This window comes from Opisthorchis viverrini (assembly GCF_000715545.1).
Source record: "Opisthorchis viverrini unplaced genomic scaffold opera_v5_251, whole genome shotgun sequence".
NCBI lineage: Eukaryota > Metazoa > Platyhelminthes > Trematoda > Opisthorchiida > Opisthorchiidae > Opisthorchis > Opisthorchis viverrini.
In genome coordinates this window covers 677989-697135 of record NW_008751908.1, presented here as the reverse complement: position 1 = coordinate 697135, position 19147 = coordinate 677989, and the positions used below count along the sequence as shown (strand labels likewise).

The 19147-nt window shown below is 41.9% G+C and overlaps 2 protein-coding genes across 2 annotated transcripts in view; one reads left to right on the top strand and one right to left on the bottom strand.

The window, feature by feature from the left end:
• T265_09036 (hypothetical protein) overlaps positions 1-19147 on the bottom strand; it is a gene marked incomplete at both ends in the record, with an annotated part of 127507 nt that overhangs the window by 13965 nt on the left and 94395 nt on the right. Inside the window, 2 exons of the mRNA XM_009175000.1 lie at positions 16420-16451; positions 17025-17111. Of these exons, the coding sequence (XP_009173264.1) occupies positions 16420-16451; positions 17025-17111 (119 nt within the window). The remainder of the gene's footprint in view (positions 1-16419; positions 16452-17024; positions 17112-19147) is intronic.
• Positions 1-19147, top strand: part of T265_14735 (hypothetical protein) — a gene marked incomplete at both ends in the record, with an annotated part of 115853 nt that overhangs the window by 8755 nt on the left and 87951 nt on the right. Inside the window, 7 exons of the mRNA XM_009175006.1 lie at positions 5963-6058; positions 6171-6422; positions 7270-7430; positions 7537-7684; positions 11014-11340; positions 13719-13891; positions 17875-18180. Of these exons, the coding sequence (XP_009173270.1) occupies positions 5963-6058; positions 6171-6422; positions 7270-7430; positions 7537-7684; positions 11014-11340; positions 13719-13891; positions 17875-18180 (1463 nt within the window). The remainder of the gene's footprint in view (positions 1-5962; positions 6059-6170; positions 6423-7269; positions 7431-7536; positions 7685-11013; positions 11341-13718; positions 13892-17874; positions 18181-19147) is intronic.

Genomic DNA, 19147 nt, shown 5'->3' with positions numbered 1-19147 from the left:
GGCTTTGCTGGGGTTTTGCGACCGCTTTCAAGGGATGTTTCATGCTCTTGACACTCTGTACACTTAACTCAGTTGCTAAGTATAAAATCCACCTGCCTATTTTTAGACACCTCGTGCATTTGAGTTGCATTTCTGCTCGACGTACCTGCTAGCCACACAGAAACCAGTTGCACGACATGGCATTAATGGATTAACGGAGCGTTTTGTATGTGCTGTTTCTGGAAATAGAATTTTTTCAGGAGCGGAAATGGACTGATCGCGCACAGGCCCTACGAACGATGCCTCTGACTAAAACTCTGACATTTACTCCACCTAAATTGGTAGAGTACTGCGAACATGGAGCGACCGTTGCTGATCCCGGAAGCTACTTCTTCTGCAACGAGAATATGGGGATTCAGACCTTACCTCAGTTTATGAACCTTCAAGCGCTTTCAAGCTAAATATCGCCTTGTAAGGAATCCTGGGCATGATATCGAAACATAACCATGCACCTGGGAGTCCCCAGTACTCCTTTCTAAAATATTCCAAATGACACTGTAGAGGACAAGAAACAATGGAAACGTTACCAGTTAAATGTTTCTCCGAATTTGCATCCAAGCACAAATAGAACACACAAAGGGTAAGGTTCATTAGGTAGGACTATAGCTCTTGACCTCTAGCTTGTCGTGCTTGTTCACAGTTTGGAGTTGTCTCCAGGGCCTTCTCTTCGTGGACGCCTGGGTCCGTATCAAATGTCTTACGTATTCAGGCACCCTCCATTAATTAACATCTGCCTCAGGCTCTATTGCGGTGAATTCTGAGCATTTGACTGGGTTCCCGATGATCTCATCCAACGTAAAATTGAAGGCGGAAATTCGGTCTACCTTGCAAATCATCAGCTTTTGGGAGTACTTTAGTCGTTTGTTCCAGTACCCTAGCTCTGTGCTCTAAATGAGCGCAAATGGTTTGAAAAAATATCTAGCAATTTAATGACACGGGTATTGAAGTAAAGCGTTTCACATCGCATCCCGGAATTTTGTCTGCAGGAAAAAACCTAACCGCATGTGAAGTCCAACAAATGAGCTTCTTCGCTTATATGTAGGTTATATATCCGTCTAATAGCTACCTAGAACCGCCATATAACCATTTTTGTGGTTAACCGCTTTTGTATGCTATATAGCTAACCGTTAGCCGTCTAATAAACGTGTTTGCCGCTTATGGAACGGTTTTGTGACCGTCATTCAACCGCATTTTGACGCCAAATAACGGTGAAATAACCACAGTATAACCATTCTTCGCTGCTATTAGACTGTTATTTAACCACACAAACCGTGAAGTCATCATCGTGGACATGCAGTCGCTGGGCACAGGACCTACAATCCAGAGTGAGGCACTCGAAGTTGTGGAGCGTTTTACGTCCCTTCGAAGTTGTATTACTTCTAGTTGTAGTGCGATGGATGAGATCAATGAACGAATCTGCAAGGCCGGGGTCATTTTTGCCAATTTGGCGTCAAAGCAGTATATCCCTGAATCTAAAGGGACTTGTGTTTCAGGTTACCGGGCGAACTGCTTTGTTGTATGGCTATGAGCCCGGCCTGTTTGAGCAGTGAAACCGAGACGTCTTCAGGTGTTTGACAATCATCTCAGGACCGTAGCTCGTGCGGGTTAGTGTCGGAGAATTCGTAACGAGGCGATTAGAAAGCGAGTTTTTGATTGTGCAACTTAAACCTCCGTTGAAGTGTCTGTCCGGCACGAGAAGCTGCGTTGTTTAGGCTACGTATTGCGTATGTGGAACTATCTTTTGCCGAAGGGAGTGCTGTTTTCCGTGCCCGATTCAGAGTGGCGGAAGCAGAGAGGTTGCTAACCTTTGATCTGGCAGAGGTGTATGAAAGAGACTACAAAACGTTTGGGTACTGTTGGTGCTACTAGTTTTCCAGGATGGCGACCGCGTGACCCCCACCGGTCTTGGTTGGAGACGCTGCAAGTTACGGCTGCTAATCGATGTCAATAGTGTCCTTGTTGTCAGTTTCTATCCAGCTGCCTCAGTGAGTGTCTGGAGATGCAGGCACCTCGGAATGATTTAAGTAATGTAGCACTAAGTCCACCTTTATTCCTTTCTTCACAATGACTTTCAAATAAGTCATGGTAGTATGGCTGCGAAGCATTAGTGTTGAACACTGATGTCAAGCTGTCCATTATGGTGTGATGATGATGATGATGATTATGGTGATGATTATTCAGAGTACGTGGTTAATTCAACCACCAGTAACAACGAATTGGGTATCTTGGATTTCACCTGATTTTAGGTGCCGATGAGATCATTGCCGGCTCGGAAGAATCCGCACCTTTGTCCACTCCATTGAATCGCAGTAGCTTCTGTCGCAGTCTATCTGGTAGCCGGTTTCCTGGGCAATGTCCAGAACAGTCCGAAGAGAGGCTCAGTGGGTGTCGCAAACATATCACCCAACCAACATGATCATTAAACACCAATACATAAATGCCACATTCCTAGCATTACAAAGCTAATTGCATGACAGCATTGTGATTCTGTTTCGCTGCTCCGTCTGCTCGAGCTCAGTGCAATGCAGGCAGGATAATGTAGAGATAGAGCACAATCAGTGTACACCGCAACCACCGTGGACTTGTCACTGACCGCCGATGTCACAATCGGACGGTGCCTGTTGGAATATTTCCCATGTCCTTTGTTGGATATGACGACCTAGATGATCTCGTGTGTGATATAGGTGCGCCAATTTTCCTTATCCAGTGCTTCCTGGACTAGTTCGTGTCTAGACTTGTTAAGACAAGCAGCTTAACCCTGGTGGGTCTTGCGCTCTGGTGATGTAAACAAGAGGCTAACATTTCGGTCAGGTTAAATGACGATATCGAGGGCAAGTATGCAGTCGATTTTCGATGCCACTGTGGCAGTTAAACTGACTTACCTATAGATTGATGGTGTTTTCCTAACATAACATAGGTGGTCACTTATTCAGGCTGGATGACTCATAAAAAGCTTACATGTTTATACCCATGTTCCAAATAAGCTGGCAATGGACCTCGAATCGCGCCAAACACGAATGTTGTTTAGGCTGTACTCAACTTCCAAGACCAAACACATTACTTCGTATCCAACCGGGAAATGTGTATAAAATATCAGTGTTGTTTTGGCTGTTTAAAGCAACACTAGTTTTCTCAACAGTCAATCAGAAACATAGCCTAAAGAATTATCTACCCATATCACTGTTACCTACTCACTTGAGAGAAACTTTGATTGAATACTACTTGCGAACGTCCTCTGTAGAGACTTGGCAGGTAAAGACTACCACGTCCTGAACACTGCGCTCACACACTGATATTCCTGTAGGAATCTAGTTTTAGTTGAGTATAGCTAAGTATAGCTAAGGTCGGATCTATAACAGACTGTGGGTCGTGGATAGCGGTTTAACACGGGTCGTTTTGTTGGAGGCTTATTGGTATAACTTTGAGCACCGTTGGCAACGTAACCATGTATAATCAGCAGTCTCAGCATATTCCAAGACAGAAACTTGATAATCTAAAGTAGAAAGTTAGCCCGTACGTATCAAGATGTGTTTTGTATTGCTAGGAGTTCGAAAAGGTGCAGCGGAAAAGTAGTGTCCATTGAGATTGGTGTTCAACCGGATAAAATAGTAAACCTACATATTCATGAAGATAAAACTAAACTTCAGTCCAAGGACTAAGATGATGAACTTTGCTTTCGTGACTCCTGATCTAAATTCGTCCTCGTGTGGAAATTGCAGGCAATCACGACACTAAAGATTGAGAAACATGGTATCCACACACTGAAGTCCAACTCTAGAAAATTCATGTCAGTGAAATCCACGCATCCACCTGAGCACTTCCGTGGAAGCTCTCCGAAAATCTTCCACTTCATAATCTTTATTGTGATAGGATTGTGATACAAAGCGGTTTAGCCCAAAATTGACACACGTTTCGAATAAGCTCAGATGACTGACTCCCCTGCTTTCAAGCACGGTAGTCTGTCCGATTAACTATCCCTCCATGGAATGCAGTTTAATACTGTGGAGCGGCTGACTTTGACAAGGGACCGGTGGTTACCTGTCTTAAGTTTTCTCTTTTATCAGCACATTTTAGCTGTGAGATAACCGGTACAGTATCAACGCCTCCTCGCACTTAGTAACCGTTCATGTAGTATATGAAACTTGTCTAGGAAGAGTGGTGTGTTCCGAGTAATAGACTTTCTGAAAGTCTATTTATTGAGATATGTTTAAGATCATCCTTGTGACTGGGTGGCTGGGCACAACAAACACTAGTATTATGCCTCTTTTCGGATGAAGACTTGTCTGATAATATCGAATCGCTTTCGCTTTTCACAGGTCATATTAGAGCCGCAGTAATGCACTATCAACCCTATAATCGCCGTTAAGAACTATCGGATTCTTATACTTGGCTTTCATCCAACCAGGAGTGAAATGATGTTACACCAACGGTTAAATGGATGCATGATTCCAAAACAGAATCCCAAGATCCAAATAAAAACTTTAACTAAAAGCACGAGAAAAATTAACTAATTTAAACGTACTGATATACTCCAGGATGTTCATAGGTTAAACAGCCTAATCTGAAGTACGTTGCAGCAATATTCCACAAAGTGTAAGGTCATGCTTGTGGACGTGCAGTCACTGAACACGCCACTTACAATCCAGGGAGAGGTACTGGAAGTTGTGGAGCGTTTTACGTATCTTGGAAGTTGTATTAGTTCTGACTGTAGTGTGACAGATGAGGTGAATGCACGAATCTGCAAGGCTTGGGCCGCGTTTGCTAACCTGAGACACCTATGGCGTCAGAATGGTTTATCCCTGAATCTGAAGGGACGTGTGTATCAAGCTACAGTACGGGCTGTTTTGTTGTAAGGCTATGAGACCTGGCCTATTCGAGCAGCGGAACTGAGACGTCTTCAGGTGTTCGACTATCGTTGTCTCAGAACCATAGCTCGTGTGGGTAGGTGCCGGCGAATCCGTAGCCAAGCAGCCAAAAAGCGTGTTTTCGGTTGTGTAACGGGTACTTCCATTGAAGAATGTGTCTAGCAGCAGAAGCTGCGTTGGTTGGGACATGTTTTACGCATGCCGAACCATCGTTTGCCGAAGAGAGTACTGTTTTCCATGCCCAATTCGGAATAGCGTAAACAGAGAGGTGGCCAACCCATGACCTGGCATAGGAGTATGAAGGGGATCACGAAACGCTTGGGGGCTGTCGGTGCTACTCGCCTTCCAGGATGGGGACCGCGTGATCCTCACTGTGCCTGGTTGGAGACACTACAAGATATGGCTGCCAACCGATGTGAGTGGCGTTCTTGTTGTCAGTTTCTGTCCAGGTTGCCGGAGTGAATGTCTGGAGGTGTAGGCACCTCGGAATGATTGTGTTAAGCTAGCACTAAGTCCCTCCCCCATCCACCTTTATTCTTTTCTTTACAATAAGGCTTTCAAATAAGTCATGGTTGTACGGCAGTAAAGCATTGGTGCTGAACACTGAATGCTGGCTGTCGTTGATGATGATGATGAATATTCTCAACGAATATTGCAACTAAACCGTTCACTCTAATGAGACGGAATCCGCTTCCGCCCGTTATTCAAATTTTCTAAACATTGTGCAAACCGATGCAATTTTGCTGCAGTGGTCAACAAATTGAGCCGTTCTGTAATATTTCCAGATGCTGAACTACATATGGGTTTTGTGTTTCTAAATGTAAGAGTTTCAAACTACTCATGCTTTCGTCATAAAGAACAAGACATTGTTGCCAATGAACAACCACTTGGTCCATATCATGTTAGTCTGTCTATCGGCTGTATCTCAGTGACCTACAGAGTGTGCATAAAGTTTACTTCAGGCTTAATTTGCTGCATTAACAATGGCAAGGCCAACCACTCCAGCCTGAATATTTCCTATTTCGTGTTAAATTATCCCACCTATACATTTCTCTCAGGTAATTCACCGTGATATGATGCGCACTGAAGCCGGTCGCTGGAACAGTTTATACCGTCTGAAGCACATAGCGACTGGTTTGTATCTATGCGCTAAAGTAAGTTTATTATGGTTGACTGTATCTATTTTCATGCGCTATTCTACAAACGACCTTGAAACAAACTTGGTCTGTGTATTTTCATATTTTTACTGCACCTTCTTTACAAAAGTTTACTGAACAGCCAGTTTCTGCGTCATCATCCCACGAATCCGAAGACCATTGCAATTTTTATTTGTCCGTCACATCCAAACCGACGCTGAGCACTATCTTTGAGCTGGAATCGACGACTCACATGGAAAGTTTGGAGGACTTTATTCCAAGGGGATCCTTTGTTCGGATATTTCACCCAGAATCCGGAACTTGGGTCAAGTCAACTAACATTGCGATTGATGCCGATGCAGACAGGCCAATCATGCATAAGGTACATCTCAATACACTCGTCGCTTTCGAACCCCGACGTGGTTTAAAAAATATTCCGTCATCGTATTTTCTGCTTATAATGCAGTCACTGCAGCTTACTGTATGAAATTAATTAAAATTGCGGCCTTCATAAGAAACCAGAGCAATCGCCACTATGTACAAAGCTGGTACTCAATATCTAGTAGGCTCAATCACCTGCACTCATGTTCTAAAGCAATATCATTCATTATCGTAGTATCTGTAGAACATAGCTTCAGCAGAGGCGATCAGCCTTGGTTCCGACCATGACGCTTAACCTCGTGGTGCATTCTCTAATTGCCTGGTGGAAACAATGAACACAAGAATCAAGGGGATGTTCCTTCTTCTTAAAAAGTATGACGGCAGAGGTGAAAACACCATTAAAAATGCTTGAAAATTTAGATTGGAGTAAGTGCCCTGTTATCAAACCACATCACAATAAAGAAAGACAAACTCAGCCCCCAGAAAACGCGCACAATGACTAGCTACCTATGGATAATTGCGTGTTCGACAGAAGTGCTCACGTTAGCTTATTGAGTCCGTCCGCAAACAAATCTTTAGAACTTTTTTAAAAATGTCAACATGTCTGTTATAAAAATGCATGCCATCGAGCTATCTCAGTTGTAACCCAAGATTAGTGGCTAAAGCTGTTTCTCCGCTGCTAACATCATAGAAGAAGCCGCAACACATAAGAACCACGCTACAATTGGCATGTGGTTTTAGCTACCGTTGGAAGACTCCAGGTTCAAACCATTTCAGGTGAGAAGCAGCTAGTTAGTAATGCACATTAAAGCTCAGCACTAAAAATCATTTTCTATGCTCACACCCAGCTGGGTTGCCTCTCTCAAAAAGAGGATAAAGAAGCGTTTTCACTGGTGCCTGTATCAGCCGAGACCGTGCGCGAATTGGACTTTGCAAGCGATGCGATCAAACAGCTTGCAGGGATTGCAGATGCCTTCGAAGACGGAACATTTTCAAGTGAGCAAAAAGGGTAAGTAAAACTAGCGCTTTTTCACTTGACCATATATTCTTTATCGGCCTGTTTAGTGAGGGTGACGTCATGTCTGTTCGATAATGGGTTTTGATTTCTTTTCTAGGACATTGGTTTCACTACTAACGGAATTAATTCGCTTCATGTTGGATGGAGTGGAACCTCATCACACAAATTTATACATGCTGTCTAACGAAGGCGCTCCTGTACGTGAACGGCAGAAACTTATTAGAGAACAAAGCATTATAAAGCAGGTAAGATCTGAATAAAAACAATTGTTAACCAGTGGCAATTTACCTGATCTTCTAGTCATCGGGGACTTGATTAAAAAAGATAACAGTGTATCGTGCTTCGTTACTCGACAACGGGCTTCACAATCCTCACCCATGAAAACAAAAAAAGGTGCAATGAGATTTCACATCGAAGACGTACAAGAGAAGACGTACAAGAGATGGATGCCTATACTGCTCCTCTGACTCTACCCAAGATTTATGACCCCCCTCGAAGTTGTCACTCACGTTACTTCTAACTAGGATCGCTCATGATGTTTTAACTAGAGATAAACTATATTGGCAGGACGAAATGAGCATGTAGACGGACTAAAGTAGCCGACAAGGGTTGCATCGTGACGCATGAGTACGCTGTGCCTTAAACTGAACTGTCACACGCTGGATAGTTGTATAATTTTGGGTATAGGAATAAAGTGAACTGTGGTTGATCATCAATACAGTAACGAAAGCGATAAACCTAGCTTAAACATAAAACATAAGAGCACAGCTGCTCCAAATTCTGTTGCTCGGGACAACGGGCTCTTCCACACCAGTCTACACGAATGTCGTTAGGACAAGCAAGTACTTACTCTTCCAGGTACAAAAGGCTCCTCAGTAGCACTCCGCACCATGTGGTTGTTCTATCTACTTTCATTTCAGAATTTACCGGTTTCTTTCAGTGGATCTTTAGCTGGTCTACATCCGCTGCTTATTTGTTTTTAATTTGATCCATTTACTGATGACGAAAAACATTTTGTGTGCACCAAAATAACTATGTTTAAGAGAGAAATCTTCACTTGTTGATTACATTCCTTGAAGTTTACCACCCACACAAAACTATCCATCCTGTGGTCCGCGCACAGCAAGGCGTTTCAGGCTCCGCCTGTCTTCCTCATGTATCTCCATGGCACAGCAGCAAAAAAATTCGCTCCAAGACCTTCAAATGAACTACCAAGTATGCCTGTGAAATGGGATTTCAAGAAGTGCGATTCATATACTTTGTGGTTTATTCAATGGTGTAGAGGGTTTCAAATAAGTATATTTGTTCGCTTTCCAAACTCACCCTACTACTTCCTCATTGCAACTAGATTTTTGAGTTGTTGGCGATCTTTAGAAATATAGCACGGATTTAGCTGAGATAAACTGCCATCTGGTACAGAAACATCGCTTTGAAAACACGTTTTCCATCATTGGGTACGGAAAAACCTAAGGAACCTCATGCATATCAAAGGTGATTGCTATAACCAAGCGAAGGAACACCAGGAGTTTGTGTGAGTCTGTCAATTATATGCGAGAGAAACCCCAAGGTTCTCGTAGGGTCGAGCGTGAAATTAGTCACGCGGTTATAAAAGCCATCTCTCGACTAAACCGGACCGATTTGCCCTGATGTGTCTTCTATACTTAATGTTGACTTATTTCCCAAACATGTTGGACACGTGATGGTTAAAACTTCTCGATACCCGAAAAGGTTTACTGAACTTCAGAAGAACACGCATCTTCAAGAGAGTTAAATAGCCAGTACTCACCTCTGGTGATTCAATCAAAGTACATCTCACTTTTTGACATCTAATAGTCACCAGCCCAGCCGGCTTAAACAGTGTTCATCGATGCAGTTTGGGTGATTTCACTTGTAACGATACTAGTATGTGAGGTATGCAAGCATCCGATGGTTAGCGAATATTTCTCCCAAGTTACTGCCAGCGGTTGTAGGAGTTCTTGCCTTCGATTCTCCCAAGGACCCGCTTTCGAACAGCCACAAAGCTGAAAGTCCCTCTTATGTAGCCTACGCGAACTCAGTGTATGTTAGGACAAACGTGTTGTATCCTGGGGACGTCGTGACGTCATCTTGCTATCCATCGTTCTCCTAGGTGAAATTGTGTTAAGAGAGCTGTAGTTTGTTGGAAGCATCTCAAGGGGTTTCAGCTGTCATCCTATGACTGAGCTGCAGTTCTTAGGACCAAGCTGAAGAGAAAATCTGGTATGGTTTTTATTTATGAATGAGTGGCTTGCACTTTGGCTAGTTTTCGTGTACCCTCGCACGTTAGCGCTCACGCTGTGCAGTCTTTTTTGGATTCTTCACCGAACAATGCAAGTACGAGCTATCGAAAACCCTCAGTCGCGAGTCACGAATAATCTTAAGGTTTATCGGAGAGTGGTGCTCGTGTAATATCATACTATCTGATTAATCATGTTACCCAAAATGAAATGTTATTCGACGTGTTAAAAATGAGAAGTGGAAAACTGATGAACATAATTCATTTAGAAGTACAGATATGTGAGAAATTCAAAAATGGAAGACACTGCATCCCGAAGGGACACCTCAACAACTGAGTCACTATGAACGACGCCTCGAAGTTGACTTTTTCTTTTGATTGCTTGTACTGAGAAATTTGGGAACAACACTTTAGATGGTATAGTCGTATTAGGCCCATAATGTGATACCGCAATATCTGCATGGCGGAGGGCTTTGTCCCGCGAATTCAGAGCGATAAAGAATGAAGTGGCAGAACGCAATGATGGAAACTACGAAAAGTTCGATTTTTGGCGGTATTTTACGCTCTCCAAGAAGCATTCACATGGTCTCCTAATGCCTGCTTGGAGATGCTAGCCGGGTTCGCTGGAGTGACTGCATTCAGTGTCCATCCAGACTGTCCTATTGAGTGTTTAAATGTGATGGGATAGCTCTACTCACCTATGCTTATTTCACTTTATCCTTTTCCTCATCGTAGAGCTTCACTTAAATAAACCCACTCAACAACACCAATTCCTCGCACGCGTCTTTTTGTCAATGAAATTGACGTAACTTTCCATTCGAGAATTTTGGAAGCGTGGCCTTCTCTACATCAGTTTAAACTAATTCCCTCATGACACCTGGACATTGTCAACATCCGAACCATCTTGAAAACTAAGCAAAAGGCACAATAAAGATAATGACACTTTTGGCTGCAAATCCACATGGACGCAAGTGCGGTGGACTAATGTATTCATGCTGGCAGTTTCTGTGGTAGTTTCGCCACTGGACAGCTTCCCTGGCTAGCGAGGAGTCACCAGTCCGGGTTCCGATCCTATCGTCAGTCCCGTTCTGCTCATAGGAGGGCGGCTCACGGATTACATGAACATATGTACCGAATTCCCTTAGGCGACGAATTTATTTTGACGCCATTTGGAAAACTACCTGATGCCGTTGCTTTCAATAATAGAGGGAAGCAAAAAATTTGGTGACTGTTTGCTCAATATAAGCATAATATTGGGATTACGTTTTATGACTCCAGAAGCTCTATATAGAGTCATTTTGTGGCAGCACCGGAATTTAGGAATTCATATTACTGGAAGCAAAGCTAACGAGCTTTAAGCTATCCCGCATTCCTATAAATCTGTTATTGCAAACTAAACCGCCTGACTCACATTTTCTGCAGGTATTCCGCATCCTCAGTTCTGCTGCATTCAATTCCCTTGACCAGTCGGAGGCTAGACCTATGGGTGAACCACTCAATCCGTTCTCTGAGCTTATATCCGAGAGTCCAGATGACTGGGAAGCCACTGCATCTATTCCAGGACTGCAATTACACGAGCTGCGGCAAATTGGATCACTTTGTTACACTTTTCTAAAAGTTGCTCAGAAGGACTACCGTAAAAACCAGGTGAGCTGTGTGCTATGGCAGCTAACAAAACATTGACTCATTCAATTTTATTATCAGGGCACAACTGCATCTCAATACAAAAGCAACTTCATGTCGCTGCATCCAAGTAAAACGATCTTCTTTGATGGATTATTTCCAGTTAAGCCTCGAATAACTTCGCTTGCTAGAACAAAGTGCTGCTTAGTAGTTCATACGCACAACGGTCCTTTGGTGGTGGCTGTATATAGGTTCACGTCAGTATACACAAAGCTGACCAAAGCTGCACCTGTCAATCACGCTGATATTTTTAGTTCTTGTGAAAGGATTCAAAATTGTCGTTGAAAAATGGCCGCATACGTTCTCATACTACCTGAAGCTTACGAAACCGATGTCACTATGTTCATCTATCAAGGCAGTACTTACCTGCTACGGAAAATTGAAAGACCTTATGTTCGGTAGACAACACAGAATCAAACCAGTAGTTAAAAAATACTGACCCATTGTTTTCAAGACATCAGCACTTACAAGGCAAAGCAGATAGGACCCAAAGAGTCAAGAGACCATCCGATCTTGAATAGTCTTGAATATTCTCTGCAGACGTCAAATGTTCAGAGCCATATGTGATACCAGAGTGTGGGATCAAGCCGGTCAGCCGTTTTTGTAAGGGCTCATTGATTCATCAAGAACACCTGAATAAATGACTGACTAAGTGGTAAGTGAACTTGCTTTTATGCAAATTAGGCTGTTCAGTGAACAGCATCCGGAAGTAATCATTCTCAACTTGATTTATGCAACAGGTTATTCTGAAGCATTTGGTGTTTAGGTTGACAGAAACGTGTTGCCGCTGATGTCATTGGTGCACGCTAAATACGCAAAACGAACAGTAATGTTTTTCCGAATCTAAGTGGGCAATCTTGCTTAAGATATTTTACTGGCTTTCATTTCTGGAAATGTTCTGATGGAGAGACAACCGTCCAACAAAGAACATTCCCTTATATAGACCAGGATAATCTGATGTCTTAGAAAGGATTTTTTGATCTGCATATCATTATGTCCGGGACAAAATGTGTGCAGTTAGTCAAACGTGGACCAGATTCCAGTCATCTACGATCTACAAAGCAACAAATTTGGCCACTTCCTCCAGGAGTTTATCCATACCCGTAAACAATAGGTTGAATACATTTGACCTGTGTGACATATAACTCAAATTCAAAAAATTGCTTCAGACAGGTCTTATTGAAACCTCGAGATTCAAACGAAGGTTTTAAGCCCACTTATTCCGCACATTTTCGTCGAATCGATAATAGGAACGTTTGAAAATGTTTATTATACGATTCAGGCTCCTTCAAGTGAATGTGCCCGGTCTGGCATGTGACACTGGCTTACATATTCTACGCGAACAACAGTGTACATAGAGAAAGGTGACTTTTACACTTAATTCTCTTGCCTTTATATCACGTCATTAAAGAATCGCAGATGTTTTACCATATAACAAGTGTTTCTGTAACGATTTTGTAATGCATTCACAGGTCAGATGTGTATGTAGAACAGAAGTCAACCAAACAAATTTGTGCTGCAACAGAGACCGATAAACTATCACCGAACATCTAATATCCTATCGATCAGAAGGGTTTATTGCGCCTGTAAAGAAAATCAAGGGTTTATCGACGCCCTAAATAAGTTCAGTATTGATTTCAAGAGACATGAAAAGGATCCAAACGATTAGCTCAATCAAGTTTCAGGTCCAACTGAAATATTCATTCTCTGATCGCTGAGTGAATAGAAATTCTACAACTCCCGCGGCTACATACAATTTGCCCTCCGTCAATTGCTGAATTCCCGAACATGATAATCTGTTGTTAATGGGCACACTGCACATAGATATCCGAGTGAATCTTTTCTACTACGTGGTTTTCAACAACTCGATCAGAACTATCCATATATATATATACATGCATATATATGTGTATATATGTATATATATCTCATTGAATATAACCAGCAGCTGGCTTGTGAGTGAGTGTGTCACAAAATCAATGAAGTAAAGCTGCATACTTGGGAGTCACGTAGGACGCATCAACATACAAAGGGTGCTTCAAATGACCGAAGATTGTTTCCAATGAGTTATTGGGATTGTCCATCAGTCGCACTGTTTAGTATTAAGTAGTAGACATTTGCCCACCAAGCTGCTTTACCTCCTGTTCATAAGTGCCGGGAATGGAATGCATTTTGAAACGGTCAGGAGGAGGATAATATTGCTTAGTAGCCGATTTCCTCTGAACCAAACATCTGCGCATATAACAGTCTAGAGATTTTGTCAACTTAGATTCCGATTTATTCATGTAATGATCCGTTACTTTCGTCAGTCATTCAGGTCTTACATGATTTTCATTGTACAGGAGCACATTGCACAACAGCTGCATCTGATGCAATCCCATATTGGACTAGGAATTATGGCATCCGATACATTAGCGGCACTTCTTCACAATAACCGCAAGCTACTCGAAAAGCACGTAGGACCTAGAGAGATCACTACATTTGTCAACCTACTGCGAGTGAATTACGACACTCGGTAAGCATGTTTGAACTACCTTTGTTATAAGTTATCAGCTAAAGAACATTTTCTAGCGATTTTGGGCGAAGTGTATGGTCTAAAGTCTGTTGATAACCCCTCCTCAAAAGTTGTTATTTCTTCGAGATTTTCATGAATACTTCGTACAATTACCTACCCTACTCTAGAAAAGGAAATTCACAACCAAGGTTGTATAACAGAAAGTCACTAGTTCAACAGAATTTAAACAAACACACCATTGCTGAACACATAAACATACTGCCAAAGTAAACCGCACCGCTCCAATGCGTCTTCGGGAGCGCCTCGTTACTGCTCCTCAATCAGCTGCCACAAGACAGTTTCCCAGGGATAATTACTACCGACAAAATCATCTTCCTATAGAAGACGTCAATACGCCAATAATATAAGGGGCTTAATCCGGTCTCAGGTTCCAACAATTTCGTCATACGCGTGAGCTCATAATAGTTACCCGATGTAATTTTTCAACGCACTTATTCGTATACTGTCGGTAACAGCCAACGGTCCAAGATGAACGCTTCAGATGGATATTTGATCTGCAATTTGTTCTTTTGGCATATGAATGGATAGACAACGAGCTGTAAGAATTTTCTGGGCTGCCCAACGGTCACGATGACAAATGTCCAATAGTTTTCGGATGTAGCCGTCACAGATCCGATCGAGGGAGCCTAAAGAACGATAAACCTAATCGGTAAACAGAGTGTGGCAATATTATCGAACCACAGTCCATAAGTTTTAACCCGAATCCAACTGCTGTTCAGATAACCAAGTGTTAGCAGCACTGAAATGATTTACGTGATAGAAACTAATAGAAATCCGCCCGCACTAACTACGCTTTCAAAGACAGCGGTTACCAAACACGCCAATTCTTGTCACAAACCCATACTACTTCGAAGTTGTAAAAAATTTGAGCCATGTGACTTCTTTCACGGTCGTCAAAATTCAAACGGTATACGGCAATGGGATAATTAATTTGCGCTTCTATATACTAACATCATCATTTGTATTTACTTTTATTTTAATTTTAATTGGGAACCATTAACCCGGAACGATTTGTCCTCCAGGGAAGATGTACAGAGGCTACTGTCTAGTCAAGAGGGCGGCTTTCACATAAGTTCTTTTTTGCAAGCATCCGGTGAAACTGGAAACGAAGGAGTGGTGGTCGGCTGACGATATGGTCACGAGCCATGAAGTTCTCGACGCAGTGTTAGTTAAAATCATTAGACATTGTCCGCCGGGTTGAATACCAGAAGATGGCTGGAGACACTCCGTTGTAGTGATATTCTGTTCGCCTACTCCATGGATTCCCATTTTCCATTCTAAGTCTTTACAATCAGCACTCCTCGCCTGTTCTTTTACTCCGTTTTTCTGATCCTTACTTTTCACCATAGTTGTCCAACTCAACAGCAGCATGAAATAGCTTCTCACAAACATGAAAAAACTTTGTGAACGATTATCGTGGTTATGGTGATGATGGTGGTGACGAGAATGAGAATAAGAGTTATGAATGACAAAACACCATCTAAAATATTCTCAAAATGTATCTGGTGAATTTTGCAAGTATGAAAAATGTTTTGAAGCCCAGCTTTAAAACAGTTTGCCTCCAGAAAGAAGAGTTTGAGAGGTTAGTAACAGTGTGCATAATGAATTAGCATCGGAATGTTGATAGGAAAACTGCGCCAGATAACTGTCATGCTACTATGGTTATCTGCACGCAGGAAGTTTTGTGAGTACTAAGAGTACTCCTCTTAATATCGTTCTTCTTCCCTTGGGATGGGGATGCCTGAATGTCATCGTTTTTAACTACTCATCCTCCTAGCCCAACACAATGGTTTCTTCAGTCGATCAGTTATTGCTGATGCATGTTTACATTAAAAAGACATTCTCAGTTGGATTGTGAGGCAAAATTGTTGAAGTCAGCTTCATCTTTGATGGTACGACAGATCCTGCTCAGCCCAAACCAGAAAGAATGATTATAAAAAGGTGGCCCAGCACTAGTTTGTTCCATCTAGAGTAATCTATTGTTGAACCCCAATCACAAAATTAATGTTTCGTTTGGTGAGCTTATACGTGTATAACTGGAACGATTTGAAAATCAGTGTTCAAACAATCAATCTGTGTCTGTTATTTTTTCCAGGTTCAAGCCTCTTTTATACTTATTTGAACTTGCCTCGGTTTGTACATCCAGCTTTTGATTATCTATCACCAAGACGTGTACAAAGTAAAATACTGCGTTTCAGATCGCACTTTCACTTGGCTAAAATTCCAATTACTGTTATCAGCAGTTACTTAATCCGTAGTAGAAAAACTTTGACTCACTCTGTCATGACTTAATTGTTTGATTCAGCCGTCAATGGGAATTTGAGTCCAAGGTGAGTCTGTGTCAGTGGGAGGCCGGAACAAAGCAAAAGGGAATTTCCCCTTGATTTCAGCTTACACCGTAAACCACATGCTGCTGATAGATTCTACGTTTTTTGCCATCACTTTGTCTCCAAAGGGGTTTAACTTACTTTTCTTCATTCTCTTCGTGCACATGAAAAATCTAGAATGAACGACGGAGCGGTAAAAGTATGTGGTCAGGAGAGTAACTCAAAATGCAACTCTCTAATGATCCCATACCCGAACCCCGACCATCTTTGAAGGAGTAGGTTAAGGTTTCTATTCTTTTTGTTTCACTGTAACTGCCTCCTAAGCGACAGCCTTATGTTTCTTTAAGCTATTTTATCAGAAGGTATCATGGTAATAAATTATACGTAGAGTGATCAATTTTTCGAAGATTCCCAAATATGCCATGGATTTTGAAACTTATTGCTTCGTATTCCTCCCTGTGTTCACGTGAAAAACGTACTGGCTACTTTTCCATTCTAGATTCTTAACTTATCTCTCAGAATTATGCACCTCGCATGGCGCTGTGATCCCAATCACACAGGAACTGATTTGTCATTCCCTTCTGTCCGAAGGCAACCTCGATCTCTTCATACGAGTAGAGTAAGTTAACTTATTATAAAACGTCGTCTAAGCCTAAGGAGCTCTGTTGATATACAGCCGGAAGGTCCCAGAACATATACATATATATATATATATATATATTGGGAATATCATTACTGCTCATTACCTCAACAGTCGTGGCTACTGAAGTGGCATAAAGCAGAGCTTCTGGATTGTTGATTAGTTCCAGAACAGAAGAAACACCACCGTTCTTCTGGTAAGCAGAAAGATATGGCTAACATTTTTGGCTTACTCGAAATCGGTAAGCTTCTGTAGGAACAACTGAGCCTGTTTTCATGGATAGGCGGACGAGACCGAACCATAGTAGGTGCACTTTAATGCATAAGGTCCTGATTACTGGACCGCTCGTCACAAAAGTAGAAGTCAATGGTTCAGGTTAATTGTGAATCGACAGACGCAAGCAAACAGCAGTACCTAACTGGAAAATGTAATTTCACCGACCAATTTCTCCTGAAACAAAAGAACAACGCTATTCTTTAAACTCGTCCGCATTCTTTCATTATGCAAGCGAAAATATTACAAACTTTTCTCATCAAATCATACTTTAAAAATGAATCATTTTAAAAGAAGTAGCTTACTGATAGTTTGGGCCGAAAAATGAATACCGTCGCCGCCATCAGTGCTACTAGTTCCACTGTTTGTGAATCAACCGAGCTGATGAAATAGTTAACTGCCTTTAAGTACACAGACTTGCAGAAGACATCATGAAATACTACACTTCTTACTCAATTATGAGTGCTTGTACCAATGTGATTTTGCTTGGACAGGGCAACATAACGTAGAAATGGATATTCCTTTGCATAATTATTGCAGTGCATAATACTCTTATGGAACAATCATTTCAAGTTAGGTAAAATTGAACAGTCCCTGCAGTGGTCATATATAACATCGTAGGTGGCAACATGAGCGAGAGTTTGCTTACTAATGCGTCTATTTCTGTATATTCATTTTTTCAGGTTGGTTGATGATGAGATTTTCCTGTTGTGGAGTCGACTTCTCGAGATCAACAATACTGTATCTTTATCATCAAATCTAGCACCAAGGTTAAATTATGGCAGGATCGCCCTGGTTGAGTTATGCCAGCTAGCAAGTATGCGGTCTCTAGTGAGTCAAACACATATGACGGACAACGAGCATCAGCCATTAACCATCCTCCAGTATTATCAAAGTCAAATGGAACTGTTTGCTCAAATGTGCAGAGAGCGGCAATACATTGCAATCAACTTTCTGGCACCTCAGCTGCCAATTTCGCTTTTGCTTAGGTATGGGTTTTGCATAGTAGTGCTGTGTTTTCTACTTAACGTGTTATACTCCGTCAGCTACAGAAAAACTGAGCCTATCATTATTCAAAATTTTATTTGCGTCAAAGGTTGATTTACGAACTCTTGGCATTCCTTTAGCGACCCCATTTTTCATCCGTCACTGACACAGATTTCGATGATAATTTCTGACATTTTCCCGTCAAAACATTTGAAATTACTTTTATTACACTTTCGAAGAATGTATAAATAGCAGTTAGACTGAAAATTCTCAACTCTTATTTCGAAAAGTCACCCAGTCAATTTCAATTTTGAACTTGTACTCTCACTGCACTTTATAATTCATAGGATATCATTATGTCGGTAGGCAAGACCATACAGTATCGCGATGTGAACAGAAAGCAAATCCGTATGTTGTAGCAGGTGAAGAATGCCGTGTATTCCTGTCTCACACTCAACGCACACACTAAAAGATAGCAATAGCCTCTTACAGTTGATTTTTCACAACTGAAACGAAATCCTCTTCAGGTTGTTGAAAGAGAAAATCTGGTCACCGGCTTTAGAATTGCGGTAGGTAGTTTCGCCAGGTCCATTTGCATGAGTACACAGGAGAGCCGTATAACTGAACAGAATAACGCAAAAGTTCACGCCTGTCGCATCACCCAGAGCTAGTTTCTACTCGGACCCGTGAAGCTAATGGACTAACCAAAATATGCTTGTTACTTCCACCCTCCTGCTACGCCGTGGAGCAAAGGGACAAGCGTCTACGGGCTCTCCTGAGACACGAATGGGGAAGCTTTGTTTGGGAAAATACGAAATGTTATATCGAGTGTTCTGAGGAGTTAAGGCCCAGAAAGTCCTCGACGGGAAGAAATCATTTAATGACCTAACGATTTTTTTGCATCTATTTTTCGCTTTTTGGTCTTTTAACACCTGTTAATTGAAGTGATATTTTTGTGATTCTTGGTGT